Source organism: Leopardus geoffroyi, chromosome A1 (genome assembly GCF_018350155.1).
Source record: "Leopardus geoffroyi isolate Oge1 chromosome A1, O.geoffroyi_Oge1_pat1.0, whole genome shotgun sequence".
Taxonomy (NCBI): Eukaryota; Metazoa; Chordata; class Mammalia; order Carnivora; family Felidae; genus Leopardus; species Leopardus geoffroyi.
Window position 1 is genome coordinate 209,550,470 of NC_059326.1, and position 15,583 is coordinate 209,566,052.

Consider the following 15,583-nt stretch of genomic DNA (forward strand, 5'->3'; position numbering starts at 1 on the left):
CATCCGTTTTTGCTATTAAATAATCTTTAATTTTGTCTTTTTCAATTTTGTTTTGCTGTAGAAATGCCCCAAATCACATGGAATTAAAATTGATTAGTAAGCCCAAGGAAAAAAAGAAGATATGTAATCAGAAAGAAAATCTTGAAAGAAAAGATCATGAAAAGCTATTACAAAATGCACTGCCTGTGATAGGTGTTTGGGAATTTGAACGTGATGATGATGAATATATTAAATTCCTTGATCTCTTCTTGAGTTATGTTCTTGAAAGAGACCTACTTGATTCTAAGGATCCTGGCATTCCATTTCTAACCAGTTTTTCTGGACATCTTAGAGAATATGAACTTAATTCTTTACTTTTTGATGTACATACAACATTAAAACGACGTCGAAGCAAAACCAAAAGCCAAAATGTGTTTAGAGCTGGCTCTTGTTTTGTTGTTGCTCCTGAGTTATATGAGTCTGAAAAGCCAGAAAACCAAACACTTTCAGCTTCAGTACTGGATCAAGGAATCAGGTCATTTTTAGAGAACCCTTTGAATGAAGTCAATAAAATTGAAGCGACAAGTGGATTGTTCGGTTTAAAACAAAAGTCAGTTTACAGAACACAAGATGACAGTTCAGGGAAACCTTTAGTCCAGAGATTGTCGAACCATATGTTTTGGACTCCCAAGACCGACAAAACTAGAAGATGTATTTTCAAAGCAGTTCGATGCAGTGATATTAACCCTCAAGAAGATCTTCCTTTAGTACTAAATAACACATTTGGCAGTATAAGAAGGCTGCTGGAATGGATGATAAGGTGGTCTGACAGAAGACTGCTCTGTGATCCTAGTCTCACTGAGTTATCCTGTGAGTATAGTCCCGTCATTCGTGTAAAGACCTCTACAGCTGCCATTCTTACATCATTGTGGCTTTTGGAACAACCCTATTTTGCTACATATAAGGCAAAAAATGCCATTTTTAAGGTAAGTCCTTGAATTCTTTATTGCATACAAATGAGAATTCTCATTGTAGATTGAAACTATTTTTATATTTCTCCATCTATTAAAGAATCGCCAAGCAACAAGTTAATGACAATGTTAATTATATAATCTGCATCATCAGATTTTTTTTCTTCAAGTGATTCTTTTAATTCTTAAAAATAATTAGGGTAAATGTGTTTTCAAAGAGGCTTTGAGGTTTTGAGGTTTTATGTGTGTTTATAAAAAAAAAGGAGGAGGAAAAAGGAGATAATTTTAAGTGATACTACAGGTGGTATAACATTTATATTCTTTCTCTTTAAAGTTTCAGGTTTGGTTCAGATGAAGAAGGGGTAGGCAGCTACACAGTTTTTATTACTGTAGTCTCATCATATACATTAAGGGATCATTTTTCTTATAGTCTTGGCCAGAAGTTGGAGAACCAAACCGGGGAAGGCAGATAGGTTTCAGTAGAGAAGTTAGTGCTTATTAGTTATTTTTTCTTTTCTCTACTCAATGGTAACTGGAAGGCTGCTGTTTTAACCTGTTTGTGAAGACAAATATTTTTATGTAAATATGATTGAGTGATTGTTATTGCACTGGAAAAAAACTACAGAGGTGAATTTTTTGGAAAACAAATTAATGTTTGTTATAGTTGTTATAGTTGGGAAATGGACTTTTTTTTTTTTATTTTTTTTTTCAACGTTTATTTATTTTTGGGACAGAGAGAGACAGATCATGAACGGGGGAGGGGCAGAGAGAGAGGGAGACACAGAATCGGAAACAGGCTCCAAGCTCTGAGCCATCAGCCCAGAGCCTGACGCGGGGCTCGAACTCACGGACCGCGAGATCGTGACCTGGCTGAAGTCGGACGCTTAACCGACTGCGCCACCCAGGCGCCCCGGAAATGGACTTTTTTAATATTTGGAAGATTCCATAGTTTCTAATTTTTCCTGTTTTGTTCCCCTCAGTTTTATTGAGGTATAATTGACACAATTGTAAGATATTTAAAGTATGTATTGTGATGATTTAATATGCATATACATAGTAAAAGGATTCCCCTCATCTGGTTAACACATTCAACGCCTCACATACTTTGTGTGTGTGTGTGTGTGTGTGTGGCATATAAGTTCTACTGTCTTAGCAAATTTGACATGTAAGTTCTACTCTCTTAGCAAAATTCTATAATGTGGTGTTGTGAACTATAGTTACTATGATACTGCATTAGCTCCTCAGACCTTATTTACCTTACAACTGAAAGTTTGTATAGGCATGCTTAGTTTTATTGCACTTTGCTTTATTGCACTTTGCAGATACCATGTTTTTTACAAATTGAAGATTTGTGGCATTGAGCATTGAGCAAATCTGTCTGCATCATTTTCTAACAGCATTTGCTCACTTCATGTCTCTGTGTCACATTTTGGTAATTCTTGCAATATTTTAAACTCTTTCATTGTCCTCATATTTGTTATGGTGATTTATGACCAATGATCTTAAAAAAAATTTTTTTTTAACGTTTATTTATTTTTGAGACAGAGAGAGACAGAGCATGAACGGGGGAGGGTCAGAGAGAGAGAGAGAGAGAGACAGAATCTGAAACAGGCTCCAGGCTCTGAGCTGTCAGCACAGAGCCCCACACGGGGCTCGAGCTCATGGACCGCGAGATCATGACCTGAGCCGCAGTCAGACACTTAACTGACTGAGTCACCCAGGCGCCCCTGACCAATGATCTTTGATGTTACTATGGTAATTGCTTTGGAGTACCACAAACCATGCCCATTTTAGATGGTGAACTTTATCAATAAATGTGTGTGATTTGACTCTACCACCAACTGGCTGTTCCCCCATCTCTCTCTCTCTCTCTCCTGGGATCTCCAAGTGAGACACAACAGGGTTGAAATTAGGTCAGTGAGTAACCCTTCAATGGCCTCTAACTGTTCAAGTGAAAGGAAGAATCACATGACTCTCACTTTGAGTCAAAAGCTAGAAATGATTGGGGCGCTTGAGTGACTCAATTGGTTAAGGGTCCGATTTTTTATTGCAGCTCAGGTCATGATCTCACAGTTTGTGAGATCAAGCCTTACATCAAGCTCTGCGCTAACAGCGTGGAGTTTGCTTGGGATTCTCTGTCTCCCCCTGTCTCTGCCCCTCCCCCACTTGCATGCACATGCTCTCTCTCTGTTAAAATAAATAAACTTTAAAAAAAAAGTTACAAATGATTAAGCTTAGTGAGGAAGGCATGTTGAAAACTGAGATAGGCCAAAAGCTAGACTTCTTGAGCAAGGTAGCCAAATCCAGCTTTTCCAAAGGAAAAGTTCCCAGAGAAAACTAAAAGTGCTAGTCCAGTGAACACATGAATGATAAGAACACGAAACAGCCTTATTGCTGATGCAGAGAAAGTTTTAGTAGTCTGGATGGAAGATCAGAGCAGCCATAACATTCCCTTAAGCCAAAGCCTAGTCCAGAACAAGGCCCTGACTCTCTTCAATTCTATGAAGCCTGAGGGAGGTAAGGAAGCTGCAGAAGAAAAATTTGAAGCTAAGCAGAGGTTGGTTCATGAGGTTTAGGGAAAGAAGCCATCTTCAGAACATAGAAGTGCAAGGCGAAGTAGCAAGTGCTGATGTGGAAGCTCTAGCAAGTTATCTGGAAGATCTAGCTAAAATAATTAATGAAGGTGGTTACACTAGACACCAGTGTAGTCGATTTTCAGTGTAGACAAAATGGCCTCATACTGGAAGAAGATGCCATCTAGGATTTTAATAGTTAAAGAAGAGAACTCAGTGCCTGGATTCAAAGGATAGGCTGACTCTTTTATTAGGAGCTAATGTAGCCAGTGTCTTTAAGTTGAAGCCAGTGCTAATTTACCATTCTGAAAGTCCTAAGGCCCTTAAGAATTATGCTCAGTCTACTCTGCATATGCTCCATAAATGGAGTAACAAAGTCTGGATGACAGCACATCTGTTTATAAACGTGGTTTACTGAATATTTTAAGCCTACTGTTGAGACCTCTTACAAAAAAAGATTTCTTTCAAAAGATTACTGCTCACTGAAAATGCACCTGGTCATACAAAAGCTTCAATGGAGATATACTGTGAAATTAATGTTTTCATACCTGCTCACAACTACATCCATTCTTCAGCTTGTGGATTAAGGAGTAATTTTGACTTTCAGGTCTTTTTTTGTTTTTTTTAAGTTTATTTAAGCAACCACTACATGATCATATGGCGGTTCTAACTTTAATTTCTTTAAAAATTAAAAAAAAAATTAATGTTTTTATTTATTTTTGAGACAGAGACAGAGCATGATCAGGGGAGGGACAGAGAGAGAGGGAGACATAGAATCTGAAGCAGGCTCCAGGCTCCGAGCTGTCAGCACAGAGCCCGCTGTGGGGCTGAAACTCACAAACTTGAGATCATGACCTGAGCCAAAGTTGGATGCTTAACTGACTGAGCCACCCAGGTGCCCCTTTAAAAAAATTTTTTTAATGTTTATTTATTTTTAAGAGGGAGAGACAGAGTGTGAGTAGGGTTGAGGTAGAAAGAGAAGGAGACCGAGACAGAATTCGAAGCAGGCTCCAGGCTCTGAGCTGTCAGTCAGCCCAGAGCCCCTGCGGTGCTCAAACTCACAAACTGTGAGATCATGACCTGAGCCGAAGTTGGATGCTTAACCTACTGACCCACCCAGGTGCCCCTCTAATTTTAATTTCTTGAGCAGCCACCATAAGGCTGTACTGTGTTTTCCTTTGTGGCTGTACTGGTTTACATACCCACCAACAGTGTACAAGGGTTCAGTTTTCTCTACATTCTTCCCAGCATTTGTTTCTTGTCTTTTTGATAATAGCAATTCTACCAGGTGTGAGGTGATATCTCATTGTGGTTTTGATTTGCATTTCCTTGATAATTAGTGATGTTAAGTACCTTCTCATGTACCTGTTGGCCATCTGTATGTCTTCTTTGGAAAAATGTTTACCCAGATCCTCTGTCCATTTTTTAATCAGATATTTTTTGTTTTTTTTGTTTTTTGTTTGCTATTGAGTTGTAGGACTTTTAAAATATATTTTAGGTATTAACCTCTGATCAGATATTTGATTTGCAAATATTTGCCTTTTCATTTTGTTGATGGTTTCCTTTGCTGTGCAGAAGCTTGCTAGTTTGATATAGTCCCACTTGTTTATTTTTGCTTTTGTTGTCTTTGCTTTGGTATCAAATCCAAAAAAAATAAGTAAATAATTGTCAAGACCAGTTTCAAAGAGTTTACCATCTATGTTTTCTTCTGGGAGTATTGTTTCAAATCTTACATTCAAGTCTTTTCATTCTTTTCGAGTTGATTTTTGTGTATGGTGTAAGATAGGGGTCTGGTTTCATTCTTTTGCATGTGGTTATCCAGTCTTCCCAGCACTATTTTCTGAAGAGACTATCCTTCCCTGGTTGAATATTCTTAGCTCCTTTGTCAAAATAATTGACCATATATGCATGAGTGTTTATTTCTAGATTCTCTATTCTGTTCCATTGATACATGTTTGTTTTTATGCGAATACTATACTGTTTGATTATTAGTTTTGTAATATAGTGTGAAATCAGGAAGCATGATACCTCCAGCTTTGTTTTTCTTTCTTAAGATTTCTTTGACTGGGTTTTTTTTGTTTTTTTTTTTTTTGTTTTTTGTGGCTCCATATAAATTTTAGGATCGTGTGGGGTTTGTGTGTATGTGTGTGTGTATAATATACCACTGGAGTTTTGATAGGGATTGCACTGAATCTCTAGATTGCTTTGGGTAGTATAGACATCTTAACAATATTAATTCTTGTAATCCATGAGCACAGAATATCTTTCCATTTATTTGTGTTGTCTTCAGTTTCTTTCATCAGTGTCTTCCTGTTTTTAGAGTACAGGTCTTTCACCTCCTTGGTTAAATTTATTCCTAGATATTTTATTTTTGATTAAGTTTTCTTTCTGATAATTCATTCTTTGTGTATCCAAATGCAACTGATTTTCATATTGATTTTGTATCCTGCAATTCATTTATTTTAACCTTTTTTTTTCAGTAGGGTTTTAGGATTTTCTTTTTTTTTTTTTTAAGTTTCTTTATTGAGAGAGAAAGAGAAAGAGAGAGAGAGAGGGCATGCAAGGCAGAGAGAAAGAGAGATTCCCAAGCAGGCTCCACACTGATAGTGGAGGTTTGAACCCACGAACCATGAGGTCATGACCTGAGCCGAATTTAAGAGTTGGATGCTCAACTGACTGAGCCACCCAGGTGCCCCAGGATTTTCTGTATATAACATGTTATCTAAAAATAGGAAGTTTTGCTTCCTCTTTTCTGATTTGGATGCTCTCTTTTTTTCTTGCCTAATTGCTTGTTCTGGCTAGGACTTCCTGTACTATGTTGAATAAAAGTGGTGAGTTTGGGCATCCTTGTCTTATTCCTGATCTTAGAGGAGAAACTTTCAGGTTTGTTTGTTTGTCTGTTTGTGGTTTTTTTGGATTTTGAATGTGATGTTAACTATAGCTTCTCATATAATACCCAGTTTGTTGAAAGGTTTTTTTTTTTTGTTTTTTTTTTTTTTTTTTTACCATGAGTGGATGCTGATTTCTGTCGAATGTTTTTTCCGCAAATATTGAGATGATCATATGATATTAATCTTTCATTTTGTGAATGAGGTGTATTAGATTGACTGATTTGCAGATATTGAACCATTTTTTCATCCCTGGAATAAATCCCACTTGATCATGGTGTATGATCCTATTAATGTACTGTTGAATTCAGTTTGCTGATATTTTGTTGAGTATTTTTACTTCTGTTGTTCATTAGAGATAGTGGCCTATACTTTTCTTGTAATGTCCTTGTCTGACTTTGATATAAGGCTAATACTGGCCTTATAAAATGAATTTGGGAGTGTTTTTTCTCTCTTCAGTTTATTAGAAGAGTTTGAGAAAGATTGGCATTAATTCTTTAAATGTTGGGTAGAATTTGCCAACAGTGAAGCCATCTGGTTCTGTTTTTTTCTCTGTTAGAAGGTTGTGATTACTGATTCAATGTCTGTACTCATTATTGCGCTGTTCACATTTTCTGTTTTTCATGATTTAGTCTTAGTAGATTGTGTGTTTCTAGGAATTTATTCAATTCTTATAGGTTGTCTGATTTGTTGGCCTATAATTGTAGTGCTCTCTTATGATCATTAGTATTTGTGTACTATCTGGTTGTAGTGTCTCCTCTTTCATTTTTAATTTGTTTAAGCCCTCTCTTTTTTTCTTTTCTTTCCTTTTTCTTTTTTTGAGTCTGGCTAAAGGCTTGCCTATTTTGTTTATTTTTCCCCAAATCCATCTCTTAGTTTCTTTCATCTTTTCTCTTGTCTTTTTAGTCTATATTTCACTTATTTCTGCTCTGATCTTTATTTCATTTCTTCTACTAACTATATACTTAGTTCTTTTTTCTAGTTTCTTCAGGTATAAAGTTAGGTTGCTTGAGAGCTTGAGTTGGTTGACTGACTGAGCCACCCAGGTGCCCCAATAACAACTTAACTGTTAATGCATACAAAAGCTGTGCTTTTTTACACTACTTTTCCTCCCACATTTTTATGTTTTTGATGTCAGAATTTACATCTTTTTACACAATGTATTTATTAACAAATTATTTTAGTTATGTTTCTTACTTTTAATACTTTTGTCTTTTAATCTTCATACTAGAGTTAGAAGTGTTTTAATCACCACTATTACAACACTAGGGTATTCTGAATTTGACTATATATTTACCCTTACCAGTGGGTTTTATACTCTCATATAAAATTAGTGTTTTCTTGTTTCAGCTTGAAGAACTTCCTTTAACATTTCTTGTAAGGCTGGTCTATGGTTATGAACTCCTTCAGTTTTTGCTTGTCTGAGAAACTCTTTTAGTTTGCTGGGTAGAGTATTCTTGGTTAGCAGTTTGTTTTTTTCCCAGCACTTTGTATATATCATGTTACTTCCTGTAGTCTGCAAAGTTTCTGCTGAAAAATATACTGATAGATTCAGGGGGTTCCTTGTATGTAAGAAATTGTTTTTCTTTTGCTTTTTTAGATTCTTTATTTGTCTTTAACTTTAGACAATTCAACTATAATGTGTCTCAGTGTAGGTTTCTTTGCATTTATGTTATTTAGAACTCCCTGAGCTTCCTAAATCTGGATGTCTGTTTCTTTCTTCAGGTCATTCTTTTAATTTTTTTTTTCTTTTTGCTCCTCTGATTGGATGAATTCCACTGCCCTGCCTTCTACTTTTCTGACCCTTTCTTCCACTTGATCCAATATGCTTTTGAATCTTTCCATTGAATTTTTTAGTTCTACTATCCTATTTGTTAGCTTTGTAATTTCTGCTTGTTCCCTTTTTGTATTTTCTATCTCTTTGTTGAATAATGATGCATTTTTTCCAAAATTTTATTTAAGTTCTAGTCAACATATAAGGTAATAATATTCTCAGGAGCAGAGTCTAGTGATTCATCACCTACATACAACACCGAGCACTCAACACAAGTACCGTCTCCAATACTCACCACCCATTCAGCCTGTTCCCCCGACCACCCCCCGCTTAAACCCTGTCTTTCCTCCATCACAGTTTCCCATGGTTTGCCTCCCTCTCTCTCTCTTTCTTTTTTTCCCCTTCCCACATGTTCATCTGTCCTGTCTCTAATTCCACATATGAGTGAAATCACACAGGTTTGTCCTTCTCTTCCTGACCCATTTTGCCCAGCACAATACACTCTAGCTCCAACCATATCATGGCAAATGGCAAGATTTCATTCCTTTTGATGACTAATGGTCTATTGCATATATGTACCACATCATCTTTATCCATTCATCAGTCGGTGGACATTTGAGCTCTTTCCATACTTTGGCTATTGTTGATAATGCTGCTATAAACATCAGGGTACATGTACCTCTTCGAATCTGTATTTTTGTGTCCTTTGTGTAAATACCTAGTAGTGCAGTTGCTGGATCGTAGGATATTTCTATTTTTAACTTTTTGAGGAACCTCCATACTGTGTTCTGGGGTGACTGCACGAGTTTGCATTCCCACCAAGAGTGCAAGAGTGTTCCCCTTTCTCTACATCCTTGCCAACACCTGTTGTTTCTTATGTTGTTAATTGTAGCCATTCTGATAGGTATGAGGTGGTATCTCATTGTGGTTTTGATTTGTATTTCCCTGATGATGAGTGATGTTGAGCATCTTTCCATGCATCTGTTAGCCATCTGGATGTCTTCTTGGAAAAATGTCTGTGTTTTTTGCCCATTTCTTAACTGTATTATTTGTTTCTTGGGGGTTGAGTTTGATAAGTTCTTTATAGATTTTGGATACTAACCTTTTATCAGGTATGCCATTTGCAAATATCTTCTCCCATTTTGTAGGCTGCCTTTTAGTTTTCACTTTGTTTATCCCTTGACCTCTGTGACCATTCTTTTGAATCTCTATCAGGATATATCATTATTTCCATTTCATTAACATCTGTTTCTAGAGATTTATCTTGTTCATTTGTTTGGAACATAGTCCTGTTCATTCATTTTACTTGACTTTCTGTGTTGGTTTCTGTACATGAGATAAAGCAGTCACATCTCCCAGTCTGGATAGAGTGGTCTTGTGTAGGAGATGAACCTCATCAACCAGCTTGGTCTGAGCTTTTGATTGGCTCTGAAACCTTTGTGATTGTCTAAGCCTCCTTCTTTGTTCTTAGTGGCTCCCAGTAGTTGGGGGTATGCCAAGACTTATCAGTGTCCCAAACGGGCGGGTTAGTTTAGCATCTAGATACAGCCTGATTGGAATTTGGACTCTTAGGCAGCATATGGAAAAGTCTGTACGTAATCCCGTTCTGGGGAGAAACTGGGAGAAGGATGTTTTCCCTGCTCCCTGTGAACTCCTGGATCCAGGTGTATAGCTACAGGGGGGTGCTCCTGCAGTCACTAAGAACTGCTTCTTTGCTACACTCCTGTGGGCCTCATAAATGCAAGTTCCATTGGTTATCAGAGACAGGTGATCTCAGGACCTGTCCTTCAGTCAGCAGCTACAAAAGCTGGGGCACCCAGATGTGTGTACGGGCTGCTTCCTGGAATATGCTGGTAACTTGGAATGGGCTAGATAGAGAAGGCAGGGGAGGTGTCCATCAGCTTTCTTGTTTCTGAGGTATTGTAGCTAGCCCCCAGATGTATGCAGCTGGATACCTTCCAGGAGAAGACTATGAGATGGGTGTTTTTGCCTGCTCCTCTGTGCTGAGCCCTTTGGGGATAGCTGCAATGAGTTTTCATGCACCTGTTAATAACTGCTGCTTTGTTTGCTGTGGTCTTGTGGGACTCATGGATGTAAGCCTCATTGGCTTTCAGATCTAGGTGTTTTGGAGGCCCATCCCTCAAGTGGGAGTCTTAAAAGTTAGGGTGCTAAGTGTGGGTCCAAACCCTCACTCTTCAGAGAAAAGTTGGGAGTTCCCTCCTGCTTATAGGGTGGTGTGCCAAGGGTGGGGTTTTTGGTTAGAATGTGTCTCAGCCTTTTCTGTCTGTCTCTGTGTAGATATTTTCTCATTTGCTTGATATGTAGGAATCAGTCAGCTAGTTTCTAGATTTCTTACAGTGGTAATTGCTTTGTGTGTAGTTGTACGTTTAGTGTTTCTGTGAGAGGAGGAGAATTCAAGGGCCTCGAATGTCACCATCTTGGTTGACTTACCTCCACATTTTCTAATTCTGTATTCTGTTTTAAAGTGCCTTCATTCTGGGGCACCTGGCGGGCTCAGTGGTAGAGCATGTGACACTTGATCTCAGGGTTGTGAGTTGAAGCCCCACGTTGGGCATAGAGATTATTTATAAATAAATAAATTAAAATTTAAAAAATAATAAAGTGCCTTTATTCTAAAATAGTTTAGGGTATTATGGAGGGTACTTGTGATGAACACTGGGTGTTATATTTAAGTGAAGAATCACTAAATTCTACTCCTGAAACTAATATTACCCTATATGTTAACTAACTAGAATTTAAATAAAAACTTGAAATAAAAACAAAAACAGAAATAAAACAGTGTATTGTAGGTTGCAGGGTGTGTGTGTGTTTTGTTTTTGTGAGATTTTTTTCATTTTTCGAGGTCAGTGTCTATTATCCTAAGGTAGCTTATTTAAGATACTGTGATATTTGTTGTCACTGAAATTTGTGTTTCTAGGTGATGCATACTCAAATTTCTAAGTAAGAGACTTAAAAGAGATACATCCTGTGTATTTTTACCCTTTGTGTCATTTTGGAATAATTACTAAGTGCCTTTGTTATAGCAAAGAGAATTAAGTGAAAGCAACTTTACATTTTTTTATTTAAAAATTTTTTTAAGTTTATTTATTTCTTTTGAGAGAGAGAGAAAGAGTGAGCAAGGGAGGGGCACAGAGAGAAGGGGACAGAGGACCTGAAGGAGGCTCTGTCCTGACAGCAAAAAGCCCAGTGCAGGGCTTAAACTCACAAACCATGAGATCATGACCTGTACTCAAGTTGGACGCTTGACTGACTGAGCCATCCAGGCGCCACAGCAACTTTACATTTTTAATGTTATTGTTTTGTGACTTGAAAACATTGGTAACATACCTTACAAATTTGTAAGGCTGATTTCCTTTGAATACTATTTAGATAGTCAGGTTTGTTTTTTCCAGGTAGAATAAAGACTTGATCAGTGCCTCAACATAAAATATTGAGTTGTAGAAATGCAGTAAATACTTGATAAATGAATGAGACATTTAATCAGGAGAAGGGCTGTAGAAAATATTAATAATCTAAAAATATAATGAAAAGTATGGGATTCAATAATGAATACTAAGTACTGTAAATTATGGTTTGTTTTTAGGTGCTAGAGAATCATTACTCTCGGTCTCAGAGTGGACCCGACATTGTGAGTGATTGCAAAACAGATGCTGGCTGTTCTGTTGCAGTATCCACTCAAAGTGGGACTGATGAAAAAAATGATCAAAACAAATCTCATCAAAGTATGTTGAAGTAAGTTTTTGATTATACATTCCTTTTCAGTTGATGATACCTATTCGATGGTGTTTGGCTTAAAGGCAGGAATTGAACCCTTGAAAGGTAAAGGAATGAGCATTTCTTTGAGTTATAGAGGAGGAAGTGAGTATTTTCTGAAGTGCTTTTAACAATTCATTGCAAAATGTATTTCTTCCCTGTTGATCTAGTTTACATCTTCTGAGAAAGGAGCTAATTCTGAGAGATTCTCTTATTATATTAATTGATTTCCTGTGTCAGAGGATGCTGAGTTAATCACTTCATCCATTTTTACATATGAAGCAGTGTATCTTGAATAACAAGGTTGAGCCTTTAATAGCAGGAAGATTCCTTTGTGAGAATGGCAAGTGTAGATAAGTTGAAATTATTTCAATTATTTGAGTAAATAAAAACGGGGATGTTTAGTCATTCATTGAACAAACTTTTATTGAGCTTCTACTATGTACCAGACATGGTTAAAAAACAAAAGACTATAAATATTAAACCTAATGTTCCTTTTCAGTAAACTGAATCAATTCAAAGGAAGCTTTTTGTTTCTAAGAATGAATTATAATTTAGCTGCCTTATTTTTGTCAGTGGAATACCAACTGAAGCATTCAATCCTGAAACAAAGGAAACCAAAGATAAGATTATTTCTGTTACTGATGATACTGAAAAAGAATTTATAGATATTGATGAGGATCTTTTAGAGGTAGAAACATGTAACCAAGAGGAAATGGAAATACAGCTATCAGACCATGAAGGTAAATTCATTAATCTTTTTATTTGGCTTTATTAATTTGAAGTTGGTGAATGATTATCTGGGATAACTTATTTAGTCTTCTATCTAAATTAGTATGTTTATAATAGCTTAAAACCAAAAGTTAAAAGAGAGTATAATATTTATAAAATGTTGAACATATTAACTCAAAACCCGAATTTACAATTCTTGGGCCTTTTGCCTTGCTTATGTAGTTATCATGGGCCTCTTCATTTTGTGAACCAATTCTATGAGCCTTTCCTTGGCAGTCTTTGTTAAAACAGAAACTCTCAGAGCTTTAGCATGGCGTTAAGTATGCTTATCTGAGGTGTTTCAAGGCTCATCTGGGATTCACTTGAAGAGAGGTTGTCTCCATGTGTTTTTAAAGAACATTTTATAAGGGTGTTAGAAAATATTTCTGCCATTATACATGTTTCCTGTAATATTTCTGAACCTTCTAAAAAGTAAACTGGTTTTTTTCAAATGGTCCCTTTTCTCTTCCTCCTTGTTTCCCTGTAGAAGTTACCAAAGAGCCTATTGGAAATCTTAAAAGTTCCCATATTGCCATTTACACGCAGACTTTACCGCAGCATTTAGAAGAAGTAAGTCAATAAATAGTGGATAATGTTATTTAAATTATACTTATGTGTTTTTGTTTAATACATCCAAACAAGGCTACAATCTTTTTAAAAGTACATTGTGGGTTGTAGAGAATCACCAGGCATGCAGCATTTTTCTTTCACTGAAATCCTGTCATTCATAAGATGTCTAATAATTTCAGGCAATGAAAATTTTATTTCATAAACTGCTTAGCAAATTAATTAAGAATAATGGAAGTGTTGTATATTCAAAATGTACAATTCAGCTGTAATATGCAGTCTTTGCACTTATATCACTTTTATGTATTCTTTGTTTTCTCAAAACTCAGTGCACTGCATTTCCAGGTGGAACACAGACATTTCTAATTATTGAAAAATTTCCTTTAAAAATGCTTAGTTTTCCAAATGTACTTATTAATCATGTAGCGATGGGTGTATGTAATTTATAGTGTATTTGTAAGTGTAGTGTAAATAATTTGCACTGACATTATTTGTCTTTGTACTTTACTGTGCTCAGTGGCTCAGGGTGATGGGCCAAAGGCAGTTCACATGGTTAAAAATCTGATCAGAGCAGCATTGGCAGTTCATTTTAATGTGTGATTTCTCGCTTGCTTTTAGACTGTTGTTACTCCGGGCCAAGTGGCTAATGTGAAACTCCAGACACCTAAGAGAGTAATACCTATTTATTTGACCTCTTTTTTTTGGGTACTATTAATTTTAACAGCATTCCACAGGAGAGGTTCAGTGTCCAAGGGAAGAACCATTGGAGACATGTACGGAGAAAAAATCAACTGGACAGAAAGGGTAAGGGGGAAGAAAGTAAGGAAGTGATTATTACTGTCTTGTTTACCTCAGTAAAAGAGGCTCATTGCTCTTAAGGATTCATCTGGGATTCATTTGATGAAGAGGTTATTTTTCTCCTAATTTGCAATATATATTTTATGGTGATATTGTGTTCCTAGTGAAATTTAACTTCAATTTATAGCAATGGTAAATTCTGATCTTTAGTAGATGTTATAGACTTCTAAATCTTGGTAGAATGAAATAAATGATATCTAAAGTGGCTTTTGTTCTCCCATCACGATTAGCTTTATCAAAGTAAAATATAGCTGTAAATAGACCAGAGTTTGTTCAGCTGCTAATTAGGGAAACACCTTGTCATACTGGTTCCATTTTTGTTGGATCAAATGAAGAACCATTATGAATCAATATGTGTGTATAATTGTTTACTGTTGTGGTATGATTACCTCACACTATAGGGCTATTCTGCTGGCTAGCATATAATTGCTTCAAGGAGAGGTAAAAGCAATTTTTACCTGTTGCAGGTGGAACATTTCTTAATTTTTAGAATTTTTGAAGTTTTAGAATTTTAGAACTACCTTGGGTAAGAGAGGCAACATGATTAGATTTTCTTTCTCTTCTCAATATTCAAATTTTGTTCATTTCTGTGGACAGTTAGCCAAAAAGATATATTAAATGTGATGTGCCTTTACAAGTAATATAGATATTTCTACTAATAAAAAACTAGTCTTTACAGTTTCCAAATGTATTAGGGGCTTAGGAGTGTTCCTGAGCAAAATGTCTGCCTCTGCCAGAGGTAGAATTTGAGGTCCCAGCTAACCTCATTTTGCCTCATTTCAGACTCTTCTATTTCTCCTGGGCAGTCAACAGTGTTCAAATTATATGTTCAGCTATCCTGACATATTCTTTGCTTTTTATTTGAATCTGTTACTAATTGCTATGGAGACAAATGTAAACAGACTGTAATTATGAGCTAAGCATTATAGAGAGTTAGAGAATATTTAGACTCTTAGATGACTGAGCATTAGATCACCTGTACCTTAGAAAATGTGAAGAATATCTTCCTAATCAATTACTAATCTTTAATTATAGTATGATCGAAACCTTTTCAAATCCTGAACACACCGCTACTTATTCATTTTGTGTAGATACAAGTTCAGAAATTTCTAGGTAAGAATTTCTGTATACTTATACCCTGTTGATATAATCATGTTTTACAAATAGATAAAGAGAATGAAACAATGCCTACTGTGCTGTTTTGAAATAATTACTAAATGTTTTGACTAAAAACAGTAAAATGAAAGCAACACGAAGCATTGAAAGAGGAACGTAGGTACACATTTCTGACACCTTTAAGTTTATTATTGAAAGATTTTCCTCTAGGGGCGCCTGGGTGGCTCAGTCGGTTAAGCGTGATTTCGGCTCAGGTCATGATCTCGTGGTTTGTGAGTTCGAGCCCCGCGTCGGGCTCTGTGCTGACAGCTC

At 36.3% G+C, this 15,583-nt stretch overlaps 1 protein-coding gene across 11 annotated transcripts in view; it reads left to right on the forward strand.

Annotated features, from left to right (window-relative positions):
• Positions 1-15,583, forward strand: part of CPLANE1 (ciliogenesis and planar polarity effector complex subunit 1) — a 149,477-nt gene that overhangs the window by 58,494 nt on the left and 75,400 nt on the right. For 9 of the 11 annotated variants that reach the window (XM_045439900.1, XM_045439895.1, XM_045439934.1 and 6 more), the window contains 6 exons: positions 62-965; positions 11,790-11,938; positions 12,536-12,702; positions 13,218-13,300; positions 14,022-14,101; positions 15,191-15,268. In XM_045439900.1, coding sequence (XP_045295856.1) covers positions 62-965; positions 11,790-11,938; positions 12,536-12,702; positions 13,218-13,300; positions 14,022-14,101; positions 15,191-15,268 — 1,461 coding nt within the window. The remainder of the gene's footprint in view (positions 1-61; positions 966-11,789; positions 11,939-12,535; positions 12,703-13,217; positions 13,301-14,021; positions 14,102-15,190; positions 15,269-15,583) is intronic. The other 2 variants (XM_045439924.1, XM_045439944.1) reach the window with 1 other exon arrangement.